Here is an 18,003-nt window from a genome sequence, read left to right on the forward strand (position 1 = left end):
TGACTTAGGAATGCTTTGAGTCCAACTGTCAATGGTGGCCTTTGGCTTCTCATGAGCCATGGAGTCAGGAGACAAAGTTGTCAACATCAAAAGTGGTTTCTTCCTGTTCCCATCTTCCCCCACTCCCATCCTGTGTTGAAAAACCTCACCCAAGTTTCAAAGACTATCTGGACATTGTTCTGGGGATTTCCCAGAGTTCTCTGGGATGCGTTCTCCACATTCAAGTATCTTAACAGTTACAGTTGGAGTTTTGGGGAAAACGCACCTGAATAGAATCAAGCAATTAGCCTTGAGATTGTGACAGCCAGTTGTTAACACTACTTTACTTCCTTTCATCATTACAACCCTGTTTTTTGTTTGTTTGTTTGTTTGTTTGTTTTGGTAGTCAGGATTTTACTCTGTTTCCTTAAATGTAAAATAATTCCTGAGTTCTGTCTGGAGGGTACTGTGAACTTTGCCTGTCTTAATGTGTTTAGTTAGTGACGTGTCTATGAAATAAGCATCGCATTGGCGGCTGTATCTTAAAGGTAGGACAGCTAAGGCAGAATCTCATCAGGAAATCCCACAGCCTGCAGAGGCCATCGGTTCTCAGCCACCCACAGCCCTGGAAAGAGCCTGCAGAGGCCGTGCATTGGCCTCTTCTCTATTCAGCCTTTTGCACTTTGCCTGCTACTTCCTGGATTTCTTTTTAGCACAGCAGGTGGCAAGACAGCTCTGATAGTGTCACACACTACAATGAATCCAACAGCCACGAGCCACACCTGACACCGCCCTAGGGGCCCACACTCACTGGCTTCTAGTTCCAACGAGTTCTTCAGCTATGCGGCTCAGGAGTCAGCTCTGCTCTGGTTACTCAGCCATCTCTGCCCTGAAGATCCTGGGTCCCCACTGACCACTGAGACCCATTTACTCACCTCTCGATAGAAACATGCTAAGTCACCTCCCATTTTACTCAAAAAAAAAAAAAAAAAACCTTCCCCTAGTGATGGCCATGCTAGGCTCACCCAGACTTGCACTGTTTTCATTCAGTTTGCCTTTCCTGAACCAAGAAAGGCTTTCGGTAGACTGAACTCAGTGTATTATTGTTCTAGTTCATCCTTACCTGTCTCCTGTATCCCATGGAGGGGACTTGTCCCACCCTGTCAAGTTGGTAACTCTTGGTTGTTTTTTGTTGTTGTTGTTGTTGTGGTTACTGTTTTTTACCTTACTCTGGCCACTTCTGAAGGCCCTCACACACACTAGATTCACTTTCAGATCCTCTTTAGCTGTGGGCATGGGTCAGGAATTCACTTGGATTCATTATCATCCTTTGGACCCATAGTTCCTTCTCTGGAACCCTAAGAGCAACCTCTCCATCAGAAGGATACAACAGACCTCGTTAAACCCATCCTGATCCTAGAGCCTTTATTCCAGGAACATTCTCTTTTCCTTTCATCATAGTTATGAAAATAAAATTGATTTATCCCTGGCCAAAAGTTACAATCCACCCCAGTGATTTCAGGCTGAGTGTATCTAGGAAATATGTACTATACAGGATATAGTACAGACATTTTTAAAATGAATGAACTTGAGCTGTATATTCTAATGGAAATACACATCCAACAATATTTTCTGGACAAAGGGTCCTTTACAAGAATACAAAACCTCACCTATTCTCCAGTGTCCAGTGGTTGCAAATACTTTAGAGAGACATGAAAAGGCAAAGTAGCCTGCCTGGGTTTTTGACTCTGTGTATTTCTTCTAGCACTAAATTTAGTGTTAAATCATTGGACATTCTGTTTAGATGTCATTGTCTTCATCCCCTGACTCTTTAGTTCCTTTATATCTCTTTGATTACGTGTTTACAAATTTTAAAAAGGTTTGTTTTTGTTATTTATTTGTGACTATATGTATATGAACATATATATGCAAGTGTCTCTGGAGGCCAGAAGAGGGTGACAGGTTCCTCAGAGCTGGAATTAACTGTAATTTCGAGCCTTTCAATGTGGATGCTGGGGACTGCTGGCCCCCTCCAAGAGTGGCAAGTATTCTTAACTCCTGAGCTATCTTTTCAGTCACTTTATTCACATTGTTATAAAAAAATTAATAGCTGAATTTTTTACTTCTGTCTATTCTTAATGATTTATCCATTGATAGCATGGTTATCTGAATGTCAGGATAAATTGCCTTTGAGTGATGGGGAAGTAGATATTATTACTTTTATTTTACTGCTTTTTTCTTCTTCTGTTCTCCATACCCCTGCTCCAAATCAAGTGTCTATGTAAATAAAAGTGAATTATTAGTTTTGTCCTTTTTACAACAATTCCAGAGGCTCCACCATAATTTTCACAAAACTATAATAGCTTCAGACATATATCTCATTTCCCAATGGTCACATCTTCAAACCGGTGACCTGTCTGACCTTTTGTGGCCTCGATGCTATGCAGAGGAGCAAGTCTATGAGGTGACTTAAGCCTGCCTCCAGTTTAAGTATCACATAGGCATATTGAAAAGCTATATTCCATATGATCAAATACGAAGGAATCAGCATCTCCAACAAAATAACTTTCCTATTATTGAATATTTGTTAATCCATATAGATTGTCCGTGAGAATGGTGGTGTCAGCCTTGCAGCCTGCATCTGAGCAGTGTGGATCTGTGGGTTCTGTTGCTTGGCCTTGCAGGCGTCATCTGCTGCAGCTGCTCTCGGTGTATGAGCGCACTTGATTCCCAGGGTGACACTCTGCGTAGACGGTGAATGCCAGAGTCAGTTGATCCCAGCCCATTACAGCTCATTTCATTTGAATCAATTTAAGACTAAAGCTCTCAAAAGGAGTTCAATTTTTATTACTGTTTTGTTAGGGTCCTCTGTAAATAAAAAAATGATTTGTATCAAGGGATATGATATCCCACAACTTCAGGGAAATATTAAATGAGCTATAGAAAAACCTTAAAAGACTTTTAAAAAAACCATTTAGTTGCTGTGATGATAAGGAGGTCACAGTGGATCCCTTGAACAAAGCTCAATGAATTTTCAGCACTCGGATCAGTTAACTTTGCAATTTTCTGAGCACTTATTTTTGTTGTTGCTTTGTTTTTTATCTTTCATGTACTTTGTTTACTATTATTGTGGAAGAAGAAAAATAATTAGTTTTCATTTGTGTTAATAGAAATGCAGTTGAAAACAGCAATGTAACAAGAAACTAAATTTTAAATTTACATGTTAGCACAGATTTCATGGCCTGTCCGTGGTTCATTCCCATAAGCTTAGTTCTCCAGGGTACCGTCTGGATACGAGGTGTAAATACCCAGTGTGAACGGCAGAGAGGCTTTATACTTTCCACGATTCCATAGGACAGGGAGGTGGGTTCTGGATAAGTCTATTCAGCTGATGCAAACTGTGAACCTGCAGCCCACAAATACCCGTGAGGATGGGGGAAGGCAGACAGGAAGGGAGGTAGGAACTGTCCTCTACAGAGAGAAAATTGGAGTGTGGGTGCTTTGTTTTCTGTAGCGATTTCCTCCCTGGGATGAAGCATCAGGGCTCAGGAGACCTCTCATGCTCTTTGGCTTATTTCCACTTTTATTTGCTGTGTCCATCTTTACAGACTGAATAGGCTTAATTTTTAAACAGTCTGCCTGAAGCAGGTTGCAATTTAACCTTAGCATGATGGATTGCACCTACCTAAGATTGTTACTGCTCAGCCTGTAAAAATTCTCTACCTGGCAAGTTCGTCATGGAGAGGAAAAACAGAACAAGCAAACAAAATGCACTTAAAAGTTTGATGGTTGTGAATGGTATGGAGGCCAGGGAAATCCTGCTCCATTGTGACTGAAACAAGGAAAATAAACCACTTCAAATCAGGCACCAGGCAGTTTATGTGACAGAGGCCTGGGGTCCCCAGACACACTGCCCATGCAGAGATGTTGATGATGGTGGTGATGATGATGGTGTGATGATTATGATGATAGCGATGATGATGATGTGATGGTGATGATGATGATGGTGGTAATGAAAGATGGTGATGGTGATGATGATGATAGTGATAATGGTGGTGATGATGATGATGATGATGATGATGATAGTGATGATGATGCTGTGATGATGATAGTGATGATGATGACGATGGTAATGATGGTGATGATGGTGGTAACGAAAGATGATGATGGTGATGATGATGGTGATGATGATGATGATAATGGTGGTGATGATGATGATGATAGTGATGATGATGATGATGATAGTGATGATGATGATGATGATAGTGATGATGATGATAGTGATGATAATGATGATAGTGATGATAATGATAGTGATGATAATGATGATAGTGATGATAATGATAGTGATGATGATGATGATGGTGGTAATGAAAGATGATGATGGTGATGAGGATAATGGTGGTGATGATGATGATGATAATGGTGGTGATGATGATGATTGTGATGATGGTGATGATGATGGTGATGATGATGGTGATGATGATGATAGTGATGATGATAGTGATGATGATGGTGATGATAGTGATGATGATGGTGATGATGATAGTGATGATGATGACGATGGTAATGATGGTGATGATGGTGATAATGACGACGATGATGATGACAATGGCTGTGGTAGTGGTGGCAGTGGTGGTGGTGGCGTGTGCTACTTTTGTTTACTAGTAATTATTTTCCCTTCAACATTTTAGAGCTGAGGGAGTTCTTGAATGGAATTCTTCATTTTCATAGACGAGAAAACATACTTATATGGTTTCCTCAGGCTTCCTAGAAAGTTGAGTCCCATTTACTGTCAGCTTTACCTTGACTAAAGGTATTTTATTTCATGCAAATTTGGTGCTGGAAGTTAGTGACTCCTTTTTTTCATTATGAAAAGGGAGAGCAATCTATCCCTGTCACATAATGCTCTTCTATCCCCAAATGTAATCTGAGCTCTATGCCATGTGACCAGATAATTTGGTGGCTTTGTCTGCCTTTAGGTTCCCCCTTTAACATACCCTAGTTGGTGTCACACAGCCTAAGCAAAGGAAAATTACATCAATATAGTAGTAAACCAGATAAGTCGGCCTGGGTCAATAAAGAGTCAGAAAGGAGGTACAATGAAGAGACCATGGCACTTGGAGCATGTTGATTTTATTCGAAAACTTCTACCCGGCAATGTGCAGGATCTGAGTAGACGCATCATATAGTTAGTGGAAATAGAAAAAACCTGGAACTGAGATGAATGGGATGTGTTTCCAGCCGAGTTGTAAAGCACTAAAAACCTGTCACTAATCTGCTTTTGAGAATATCCTTGGGAAGCAGGTGTACATTGATAGAGGTTGGAGAGTCATTCTGTTGGAGTCTTTAATCTACTTTAATCAATAATTCCACTTTTGAATCCTCTTTTTTAATGTCCCGTTTATTTTAGCTGAATGTGGAGCAAGTGTCAAAGGAAATGAAGGAACATTACTGTCTCCAAATTTCCCATCCAATTACGATAATAACCATGAGTGTATCTATAAAATAGAAACGGAAGCCGGCAAGGGGATCCATCTCAGAGCCAGGACCTTTCAGCTCTTCGAAGGAGACACTCTAAAGGTAAGATACTTCATAGACTGAAATGGAGTCTTTTCATTCCAAGGAACCAATCACCAGGCTACCTGGCATCTGTTATCTGCTAGCTATATTTGATCTATTTATTTGTCCGTGTGTCTGTCCATTTGTGTCTATCTCTATGCTTATTATATATCTACCATCTGTCTGTCTACTGTGTCTGTATCTTCTATCTATTTGTTATCTATATCTATTTCTTATCTGTGTTGATTTGTCTTCTATTATCAACCATCTGTCTATCTAGGAATGATATATCAATTATCTACTTATCACCTATTTATCACATATGTATATATTTACCATCTCTTGTATTGATCAAAGCATTTATCTTTATGCCAATTTACACAGACATATTGATATACCTTGATTTACATGTTATTTAATCCTGTTTATCTGAGAAATTGTAGCATAGTAGCCTGTGTAGACTTGGAAATCATCTCTGGAACAATCGACCAACACTGCTAAGTCATGTGTCTTGAGAAGATAATTTAATTTGAGACTTGGTTTCCTCGTGTGTGAGCATGCAAGGACACCAACTGTTCTGGCAGCTTCAATGTTATGGTAATGCATAATAGTAGCTGTGAAAATGGACAGAACAACCTGTCCACTCTTTCCCCTAGTTATTTTTAGTTGTCAAATGTGGCCACTACACTTAGATGGGGAAAGATCTCATATAGTGATGAACGGAGCTCAGCCCTTATGCATAAACAAGGCTCTGGGTGAGCCAGAGTCTCAGCACACAACAGTGGGATACCAGGTCCTAGCTGGTCAGATCCCAGCTCTAGGAGAAGCATGCTTAATGCTGATGTTTCTCCAGTAGCTCACTTGTCTTTGGTAACTATTTCAAGGAACTGAGGACCTTCCAGGACCTAGCAAAGGAAGGCAGACGTGGCAGACTCAGCCCCAAGACAGTGATAAACAAGGCTTTGAGATAAAAATGCAGAAACCATGGAGCTCACTCCCTTCTCCTTCCAGAGAGAATGGAGCAGTTCTCAGGCCACAGGGTTGGTGTGTGTCAATGGAAAACTGTGCTGATGATATTCTCAGGTCCTTGCTAAGGGTGCAGATTTGCTAAGGTAGAGTCAGCTGTGGGAACACAGCAAGGGCACCTCTCAGATGCTGTGGCTTTTACTCCCATTAAGCTATGAGAGGGTTGAGAGTCACTTCAGAGGAGAGAGCGGCCACCCCCTGCTGTTATCCCTTCACCTGGGGCTGAATGTGCCCCTCTGTGCTTCTACCTAACCTCAGGAGTTGTGCCATGCTTGGGCCAGAGACTCCTATGTATTAGCTGGTCTTCCTTCTTCCCCTGCCCAGGATGGGCTAGTTCTCAGTGCCATAACTTAACAGTGTCACTTTCTTTCCTGGTTCTTCTTTCATTTCAATAAACTTTCATGGTCTCATGCTGACAGCATGAAGGGCTATAATTACGCCAGGAAACAAGCAGTCTCACTAAAGAAAGTGAGGGTGCAAGCAGGAAGTTTCTAGACTCTTTGATAACCTCAAATTTAAAAGTCAAGTATGCCTTTGAGATCAACTCTTAGGTAAGACTTAAATGTGTGCGGGGTGTGCTGGGGGACTGTTGAGGAACACAGAGTGAAATGCGTGCTGCTCAACAACATTGGAGCACAGGGGAGGAAAGAATTTCCATTTGGAAGCTTGTTAATTATACACAAATAGGTAAAAAACATTATAAGAAAGAAGGAAACATTTTTGCTTACCACACTGAGTTGCAGGGAAACTGTTCAACATTTAAAACGCTGTTGCATTTTTTTCCTCAGGATTTGTTGAGTTTTATCATAAATTCTTTATATTTAAGGAATCTGTTTCAACTTAAATCATCTTCTTAGGGGCACAGGCTACTCACACTCATCCTTTACACCACTGTGGCCCAGCAATAAGGACTTTGATTTTATTTGCACACTCACAGGCACACACAATGTGAACAGAGGAAAGAACTCAGTCATCTTGTCTGCAAGGAAGCAGGTGTCCTGGAAAGACCTCCAGGGCTCAGCTGAAACTCTAGGTGTCACAAAATGAGTTGTGACCGATAGGGGTCCATCCCTGTGGGCCTAAGAACCAACTAAATGCCAAACTGTGGTAGCGGGAGGTGGTGGAAGCCTAGATCCTTATCACAGAGTGTGGAACAGGAGACCCCAAACTGCTTCCTTTGACAAGCACAGGTACTCTTAGCTTGTGGCTGAGGGGCCCCAGCCAAGCACATCCTGAGAACTAGCGTAGTCCATCGTTTTGTCTTTGTGAGTGAAGGCAACTGTGAGCCTCATTTTCACTCTGCAACCAAACAGCTCCAGTCACTCACTGTGGGCCCTCTGCCTGCCTCACTGTCTGAGAGCTCATCCAGGGATGTTCACAGCTGGGCACAGAGCTTGAGTTCTGGTGACGTGAACAGGGCTGGAAGACTTGGTGTCCTGAGAATAGTGACAATTACGCAAGCTTTTTATTGTTCTTTTTTTTCAATATAATACTTCTATTGATTATTTGGGAATTTTATACAATGCATCCCAATCACACTCACCTCCCATTATTCCTAGGTCCTCCCTTCTATCCTTGTGACCTCCCGTGCAAAAAAAAAAAAAAAAAAAGAAAAAAGATACACCACTCCAATTCGTGTTGCTCATATACTCACTGGAGGATGGCCAAACTCCCAGTGGCATCCCCCTTAAAATAACTGAGGCCTTTCCTACTTACCCCACCAGAAGGCATCAACTGTGAAGAGCTACACCTTAGCATCTTTGTCACAATGTTTAAGGACTTTCTTCAATAGTTTCCTATCTAGACTATTCCACTATGAATGAGTTACTGCCCACGGACCACTGAGAGTTTGGCCAAGGGTTCCATTGTGCCCTATATAGATGGGTTCAATACTGAGCAATGGGCTCATCTGTGCGTACTTTACTCTCTGTCCTCACACTTTCACAGGCACACCCATAAGATGGAGAATGGCCTGGTATATGACAGGACCCAGGGGCTTTCAGAGGGACCTGGACATTTTCTCTTGGACAGATAACCCATTATAATGAGTGTAGGGGCTCTTCTTACATCTGACAAAGCCACATTTTGAAGTAATGTCTATTCTTAGAACAAGAGCCCATGACAATAGCCTTTCAGTGAAGAAATGGTATTTTCTTCTAGAATTCAAGTATTTTGCATGTTTAATTGCAGTGAAGTGAAATAATCGCTCAAGTATTTTTCTGAATGTGTTGTCTTTTGATGAGTACATGTAGGTGAGATCATTCTGTTGAGCAACATATGGTTCATGCCTTGTGGAAGAGAGGTGACTGCGAGGAACTAGGACTTAGACAGATCCTTGGCAGGCAGACAGCTAGGGAAAGAGCCTGCAGACTAATAATAAAGACGAGAAACTTTCACCCTCTTCCTTAGCCTCCTGACCGAGGACAAAGAGATGGCACAGTTCCCCTGCCAGTGACTGGTCGTGGCTGCTCGGATATGTTCAAGAATTGTCCTAAATGTGTTCACCTGAAGCTGTGGACCTATCAGCTCCCATTTCTTTGTCTAAACCAATAAACCCAAAATAAAGGGTAGGAGAGAGGATTCCTATCCTAGACCACCAGAAACTTTTAAAACCACAGCCCTCTCGGGGAAAATGGGTTTTGATTTCTGAATTTTCTTCCCACTTTGTGGGGAGTCTCTCTGACTGTCCTTTTCTGTGTCTCTCTGCCTGTCTCTTGTGTGTCTCTGTCTCTGCCCTTCCCTCTTTGTATATGTGAGTGTGTTCTTCTTCACTTTCAATAAAGTTTGTAACCTTCTGCTACCTGCGCGTCTGAGATCTTTCCTGCCTTTTAATTCTACAGTGGGTGGGAAATGGACCTGATGAAAGCATGTGGACCAGTGGCTCTCAACCTATAGGTCTAAACCCCTGTATGGGTTGCACATAAGATATCCTGCCTATCAGACATTTGCATTAAGATTCATAACAGTAGCAAAATTACAGGTATGAAGTCAATGAAATAACTTTATGGTTGGGGGGTCACCCCAACATGAGAAACTGTAGTAAAGGATCACAGCATTAGGAAGGCAGAGAACCATTGCTCGAGATGGTTTATCGGCAGAAAGACAAATTCTGTGAGGGGGGCAACAGTAGGAGTGGACCAGACATCAGTCGAAGCTGTAGACCTCTCTGGTGACCATGTGTAGGCTCTTTAAGAAATGCTAAATTCTCCTCAAGAGAATCTACTGCATTTTTAGTCTTCTTTCCATGAGAACTTTACCCACAAGGTTTTCATCTCTTGGTGAGGGAGGAAAAGGACACCATTCCCAATCTGCACACCACCACCACTAAAAAAGGAAAGACTGTCATACTCAGTGTGACCCAATGTCTAAGATAGAGTCAGATTTTTGGCAGGAAGAGTTCAGCTGGGACAGGAGGGATAAGTGTCACAGGCTCAGCATAAAGTAACCATCCAGTGTGTGGGGCTCATTCCACAGAGGTGAGACTGCACACTTCACCCTAACCCTCTGTTCTGCACCCTTATCCCCAAAGTCTGTTCTGAGCCAAGCTCTGGGCTCTCTTTCTCCTCATAGAGATTACATCTCTCAACTCCACACTACTCAGAAACAATCTCACATCCGTAGGATTTCGTAGCAAGCTCTACATTGCTGTGTGATAGGACCCTTTTACCACAGTACATTCGCATGCCAGACTACAAATGGTGATGGTTTCAACGCTGCTGTGGTTCAGTGCATAGACAGAGGGGAAGAGAGAGTGAGATACCTGTGCCGCGGCTGATGCTACCCCTAATGCTTTGCAATGAGACCCAGAAATGCAGAGATATTTACTTAATTTTTAAAAAGATGAAAATTGGCCTTCAAAGCAATGAATGGGAAATGATCTGACCAAAAATGGAACTAGGACTCTTTTGTCTGTGATGTGAATGGGAAAAGAAAACTGGAAAGAAAATAGATTATTTAGCTCTGTCATCCATCTGGATTTCTGTCGACTAAGTTCGAAGTTCTGAATGAAACTGCATCCTTAAAGTTTCAAATGGCTTGTTAAAATTGCTGCCTAACCGCACAGCTTCCTCTGCATCCTTTCCCCAGGTTTATGACGGAAAGGACAGTTCCTCGCGATCACTGGGTGTCTTCACAAAAAGTGATTTGCTGGGGCTGGTGCTAAACAGCACCTCCAACCACCTGCGGCTGGAGTTCAACACCAACGGGTCAGACACCGCCCAAGGCTTCCAGCTCACCTACACCAGTGAGTAGCCCGACCAACGGCAAACATTAACTTGGCTTTTGTTAGGTCACAGCACACCTACTACTTAGCCTTAAAATGACTTGAAGTTTTAATTATCTCCATTGTTGACGAGGCGGTAACTCGGGCATTTTAATAGAGGCCATAGTTTTACATTGGTGCACAGAGAAGGCTTCCTACTTTAAAATAAAACAGCTTGGCCTGAAAAGGAAACATCTTGTAACATTTAAAAGCAGACTGGGTGTAAAAATAAAGACTTTTGTATAATGAATCTGATCAAAACCTGATGAATGTGCATGTCGAAGATTGTGGAGAGGATATTTGGTATAATTACCAGTACTCTTTGAAGGACTGATTATGGTGTTTATACATACGTATATAATCATATACAAATAGGCACATATACAAACCTATAACAATTGGGCATATGAAATATTTAGAGAGAGTATTTGTTAAAATGATTAATAATCTTTGAATGATTGCTATATAGTACATATACAGATCGTATATATGTTATCTTTTAACACTGAATTATATTTATTTATATGTACGTGTGTGTGTGCATATGTGAGTTTATGTGTGCCATGTGAGTGGAAGTGCCTGCAGAAGCCAGAGGGTGTTAGAGTCCCTGGAACCAAAGTTACAGATTGTTCCAGATCACCTGATATGGGCACCGTGAACTGAACCCAAGTTCTCTGTATAGCAGTCACACAGTTAGCTACAGAGCCATATCTGCAGTGTTCTGTGTATACTTAAATATGTATACAATCCTATTCATCTATCCATATGAGCACATATACACATGCATGTTCCAGGCTGTTGTCCCTGGCGAGGATAAGGGTATATACCACTTTGTATCAATAAAGGATCAATTAAGATGCTGAGTAAATCTCAGGTAACCTAGTTTTCCATTGATCTGATGGTTTGCGGCTTTGTGATATTGACTCTGGGGCCTGAGAAGATTGAAAATTTCATATTTAATCAGGAAATTCATGAGGGTTTGTCAGAGCTGCTGCCTCTGTTTGAAAGATAAACACATTGGGGACAGGGAAGGTTACAGTCCCACACCTGAATCCTAAGTTAGTGCAGGTGTCTAACAGGAAGATGAATTACTTCAGGACCTCCTCTGTAGATGACATCGCAGTTGAAGAATTGAAGAACTTCAGACAAAGGTGGGCTTAGTGCCCAGTTGTATAGGAAAGGCACTGTTCCCTGTTTGTGGATAATGCCATTGAAATGACTCAGTAAACAGGAAGGGTTGTTAACTAATACACACATGTAGTAAGTCGCAGGGCACATCACAGGGCTGAATCTTGATTATACATCTCTTTGGTTGAATTCCACTTAAAAGTTTCTTGTAAAGCCCCTGTGGATATGCATGCAGGTGGGGCGCTTGCTTGAGTGATCCCTTTCCAGTCTCATGTTATCCATCATGTTTGATGGCTTTTCTTTCCTTATTGGGTGTCTTCATCCCCACGTGCCAGCTCCTCATCTTGGAGGACACAGGTTGATTGGAGAAAACATTTTGGAAATTCTTTCAATTGTGTTCTGAGAGTAATTATAGAAGACTGCATGCCCACACCTGCCTAGGCGGCCCTCTAGTTCTCTTGCCAACAATCACCTTTTTGGTACCTTTTCTCACCAGCCACATCTCCTGTCATGCTTCTTTACTGATGATCAGGAAACTGTCACCTAGGTGACGCCTGCTCTTCTGTCACTTGCCAAGCACACTGTTCCCAGCCTACAGGCGACTAAAGCTCCCACAGCATCTCCCAAGACTATTCTAGGAAAGGCATCAGGCCTGACTTGCATTATGACAATAATTTTCAAACACTGGAACTGCTTCCTGTCTCTAACTGGTGTGACTATTTACCTACGGGTATCCAGTTATGTGTTCTCATGGGTGTGAACAGGGCATATGTATTCACCCATGTTGGAATTTCAAGTGACTGGCTGTGAGATCAGAAATCTTTGTGAAATCACAAATCACCTCCCCTTTTGTAACAGCATTTAGGAGATCCCCTGGTCTCTAAATCCCTGGAGCTGGTAGTGCCTGGATGGTTGTGTTGTGTTTGTGGTGACAACCATCATCATTGACAACGCTTCTGCAGTGTGGTCTTCCCAGCTCACACCTGCCCTTGTAAAAAATAATGAAATTCCAGATTTCTCTTTGACATCAGCACAGCAAAGAGCCGTTGGCTCCTCCAACTGCGCTGAGAATCTTTCTGAAAGAATCAATCTATTGCCCACCTGTGTATGGGCATCTTGTAGTTATAGGACATTTTTAAGTACACAGAAAGTCAGATGTCCAATAACCAGAAAAAAGGGGTATAGATGTCAGTTGATCTTGGACTCTCAGTCGTTTCTTCTGGCAAGAGAACTGACCTCTCTCCCCTCACCTGCAGTTACACGTCCTTGTTCATGCCTGCAGAAGCCCAAGCCTGGGAGTCTCGTTTGTACCATTGTCTCAGAACACGGTCATGCTGTCTGTCACATGGGAGATATAGCGGTAATATAGACAGGATGGTGACAATGGTTGTATAATCAAAAGTATTGATTTCTCATTAAAGCCCAAGATTTAAGCACTCAATCATTAGATTGAAGAAATCCCAAGCTCCCACAATGCGACCCAATACCTCAAACAAAGTTTGATCCCTGAAGCAGGGAACACGGGTGACCACAACTACTTTCAGCTGACCTGTAATCACTTCTTGCTAGGTTTGCCTCACTGGGGGAAATATCAAGGATGGACAGGTTTTGCATCCGTTAATGTACACATGTGGGTGTTTTACACTAATCACGGGGTGAACGCAGAGCTCAGTGAGCACAGTGAGGTGTTTAGAAACAGGCACAGGGTATTTGCGTGTCCTTTGGAACAGGTTCATGCGACTCTTTACTTTGGATGCTGAGGTCTTGCTAAGTCACTATTTTTTTTTCAATAAAGTTAAACATTTATTCAGCTCTTAAAGGGATTTTTCGAAGTTTCACACAAGGAATGGTGTGGCAGTGCCCCAAATCTCAATTTATGACTGAAACCCAGAACTGCTGGCACACTTACTTGCAAACATTTTTATATGAATGCTCTTGAAAAGAAAATGTGTTTACTGATTGATATTGATGTAGACAAAAACACCGGCCACGGTGATAGAGAAAAGAACAAGATGTGGCCTGTTTGCAATAGATATGTAAATTAGTCATCTGGTAAGTAATTAATATTAAGGGGTAGAAAGAGGAAACCAAAGCAACGCTTGCGAGTAAACCTGAATTGGAAACACTGCTTCATCCTGCAAGGGTGCTCTGGCCTGACAGATGGCATACTCCCATGATATCACCAGATCTTGGATCTATTACGCATAATCTCCTTTTAGATCAGTTATGGCAATGTCCAGTTTGTGTCCCTCCACACCTTACAGGGACGAATGATCTGCCCAGACTTGCACAGCTTTGACCAAACTGCAGCAAAGAGGGAAAAATGAAAGACAAACACACGTGTGGAAAGGCTGGGATGGGGCAGGTCATGTACTCTAATGGAGCTGCACATTCTGCAGCGTGGGAACTCAATGTGCTTATCCTGTGCATCTGAGTGGAGGAGGCAGGTTAATTGCAAACGGTTGGAAGAGGAGGCAGCGGCAGATGCAGGAAGAGGAAGCTGCTGTCCTTACTTTCTGTGTATACTGTCAGCATCTGCGCGTGGACCTGGGGATGACTTTGCCGTTTCCATGGGTCTGAGGCATGGGGGTCCTTGACACAGCTGTGCCCATATCAGCAAATTCACATTTGCTCAGGACTTCATCCATTCTCCACGGTGTTCCAAAAGGTAGTGCAGGTTGCTCCTTTCCTCATTTCCAAGCTAAGCCCTGTGGCGCACCAAAGGCCCCCACCATCTGGCCCAGGCAGGGAGGAGGAAGAACTCCACTCGACAGATGTTTTTGTCTTGCATTCTGAGAGCATTTACAAGCTTCTTCGGGTATCAGCAGAAACTACAGTTGACTGTGGGCTATTTTGTTTTCTTAATATTTGAACAAATATGTTTTAAAGAAAATGATTAGAAAATGGTTTTGACATCCTATCATGAATTCATAATTATCTTTAAAAATTATTGTCTTCTTGAAATTCTGTAAGAACATCTCTGGAATAGCCACTCTTAAGAACTCTTCACTGGGCTGGGGAGACAATTTCAGAGGATCAGTGCTTGGTACATAAAGAGGAGGACCTGAATTCAAACCCCAGAATATATTAAAACAGGCTTGGCTACATGCCTATGACCCCATATATGCAGAGGGCAGACATACAAAAGGATCATTATTAGCTGTCAGATTTGCCCAAGGTTCCATGAAAAACCCCTTCTCAAGTGACTAAGCTAGGAGTTCATTATTAAGATATTTCTTTCATATATACATGACATTGCTGCCCCCCCCCACACAAATAGACACACACCCTCATATACAGACCACACATACACACACACACATACTAATACTTTTCAGTTCAGGTGGTGGTGGCACATGCCTTTTGGCCCAGAACTCAGGAGGCAGAGGCAGGTAGATCTCTGTGAGTTTGAGGCCAGCCTGGTCTACAAAGGGAGTTCCAGGACAGCCAGGGCTGTTACACAGAGAAACCCTATGTTGCAAAACCAAATAGATGGATAGGTAGATAGATAGATAGATAGATAGATAGATAGATAGATAGATAGATAGAGTGCAAAGACATCTGCCTGGGGACATCCTTCTTACAGGTAACCAGTGACAGATGTTGTGTAGGTAACAAGCAGTTAGTGCTGTGCTGAGTCAACTGTGGCTCCTGCTAGGGGGACCTGATGCTGAAGGGTCAAGTGCAGTGTCTATGAAGCTGGTCAGGAGAAAGGAGGCTGTCATCTGTGTGCAGAGATGATTATAATACATGCTCAGCTATTGGGCATCTTTGCAGACATGGGAGAGGTCCGGTCATGGCTCCAATTCCTAGAGAATGATGTAGTGAAAGGAGTTCATCAATGTACCCAACTGTGCATCACGTTTGTTTAAGGTTTATCTTTGGCATATTGTTACTGTGTGTGTGTGTGTGTGTGTGTGTGTGTGTGTGTGTGTGTGTGTGCACATGCTCGTATGACTGTCTGTCTGTCTCTGTTTCTGCTGGTTCCCCACCATCCTGCCGTGTGTGTGTATGTGTGTGTGATTGTGTGTGCTTGTGTGTGTTTGTGTCTGTGCATGTATGTATGTGTCTGTATGTGTATTTGTGTATGTCTGTACATGCATGTGTGTGTGTGTGTGTGTGTGTGTGTGTGTATTGACAGCAGATAGAGTCTTCCAGAAAAAAGGAAGCATGATTGAAGGATAGAATATCCATGAGAAAAAGTTCTTAGTGCTAGACATCTCTATGCAAAAGCTGCCTACTCTTTGTTTCCCTAATCAGGAATATTGTTCTTTCTTCTGTGTCCTAAAAGCTCCAAATCTTTTGTCTCCATCTTTTGTTTGCTTTAATCGGATATGCTCTTATGGAGGATCATGTCGGTCAACCTCATGTCACTGACACAGAAACTTCAGTAAGAATAAGCGTTAGCAGAAAGGAGACATGGCTAAAAACCAAAGGAACTTTCCAGAAGAGATATTCAGAGTCTAGTAAAGATGTGGAGAGCCAAAGGGCCTCTGAGTGCAGGAGAGCATGTAGGGAAGCTCAGTAGAGTAGACGATGTGTGTGCAGGAGAAGCGGAAAGATCTAGGCAACCTTGTGAGGAGCTGATCACAGAGGCCTTCAGGACTTCCTCATCAAGGTGGGGAACACAGTGTGTGAGCAGAGAAGTCACACAGAAGCCTGGGAGTCTGAGAAGGGTGAGCTCACAGTGACCCAGATGCCACTCTTCAGAGGGTTAGTATGGTTACAAATGGCCCTTGGGTGCCACCACCATCTACGGAGTCCTGAATAGATGAAGCCAGCCTCCTGGATTCACACTCATAAGCAGTAGCCCTGACCATCAATACTTGGACATCAGTATGTATATATTAAGTAGTTGCGTGGTATATTTTTAGATCCCCTAAGGGATCGCCTTGATCACATAGGTGTCCTCACAGGCAGTAGAAGAGCGGACAGGCAGATTCATGTTCCATGCGGGAGCTCTGTAGGGATGACCAGACATACAACTGTGTGGAGAGACTGGCCCAGAGGAAGCTCAAGTTCAATGGCGCTGTGAGCATTCATGCTTTTACAGTGGTATGGTAAATAGGCCAACTTGCCTTCAGTGTTGGGTTTTTTGAACTAACGTCCTCCCTGATTTCACACTTCTCAAGGGACGCCCTCATTACGGTGTGAATGTCAAGGCATCTCTTCCTGTAGAAAGAGGGTGATTTATTGGTGTGGACATGGGGATCCTAGCACGGACTGACTCCATTAGTTATCTTAAATTAGGAAATTGGCATCCTGACAGCATATTAAGTCACAGGAGGAGGGGATGCTGCTTTGGGAAACTCTGAGAGAACCAGATGTCTGATTTCCACAAAATGACCCCAAGAAGCCTTTGAAAGCCACTTGCTTTTCTTGGTGTGGCACCATGCCATTGTTACAAGTTTCATTTGTCATTTCCTGTTTCAAAAGGACAGGCAGTAGGATGGGCAGCCCACAATCGTAAATGCTTCCAGAATGTTGTAGAGAAATGTCTGAAGTTCAAAGAGCTCTCCAGGAGACAAACACAGAGAGATAGTGGGGAAAGTCACCTCAGAGGTAAAGGAGCAGTTAGCAGGGCGGGGCTCTTGTCTCACAGGGCTCTTCTACGGCACAGTTTCTAGACAGGGTGACAACATGTCTCAGCAAAGGGCTGTCCGAGAGCACCCTTACCACGACAGCACTGAATGGTTCTGGGTATTGTTGAATGACAAGCTGGACCCCAGTGGATCCCTGGGTTCAGATCACATGCGGATCACTGTTTCGTTGGAAGAGGGAAATGGGGACAGTCACTGGTCCATAATGTATCCATCCAAGGGCCAGCTTTCTCTGGGTGGATGATGTCCATCCTTCTGGTCCCTGAAACTGCTCCTTGTGTCCTTGCCTCAGATTCTGGTCATTCTTTATTGTGCTTAGCTATCTCTTCTTTTACAAAGCTGCCATTATGCATTTGCCTGGCTACTGGTGGTCATTTCCCCTCTCACCTCTCAAATCACAGAGGCTTTGTCTCAAAGTATGGAAGACACAGGCTACCTCTGATCTTC

At 42.8% G+C, this 18,003-nt stretch overlaps 1 protein-coding gene across 2 annotated transcripts in view; it reads left to right on the top strand.

Moving 5' to 3' along the window:
• Positions 1-18,003, top strand: part of Csmd1 (CUB and Sushi multiple domains 1) — a 1,511,659-nt gene that overhangs the window by 1,230,476 nt on the left and 263,180 nt on the right. For both annotated transcript variants that reach the window (XM_087901170.1, XM_087901171.1), the window contains exons 22-23: positions 5,393-5,562; positions 10,654-10,810. In XM_087901170.1, coding sequence (XP_087757296.1) covers positions 5,393-5,562; positions 10,654-10,810 — 327 coding nt within the window. The remainder of the gene's footprint in view (positions 1-5,392; positions 5,563-10,653; positions 10,811-18,003) is intronic.

Source organism: Myodes glareolus, chromosome 23 (assembly GCF_982192425.1).
Source record: "Myodes glareolus chromosome 23, mMyoGla1.1, whole genome shotgun sequence".
NCBI classification, from domain to species: Eukaryota; Metazoa; Chordata; class Mammalia; order Rodentia; family Cricetidae; genus Myodes; species Myodes glareolus.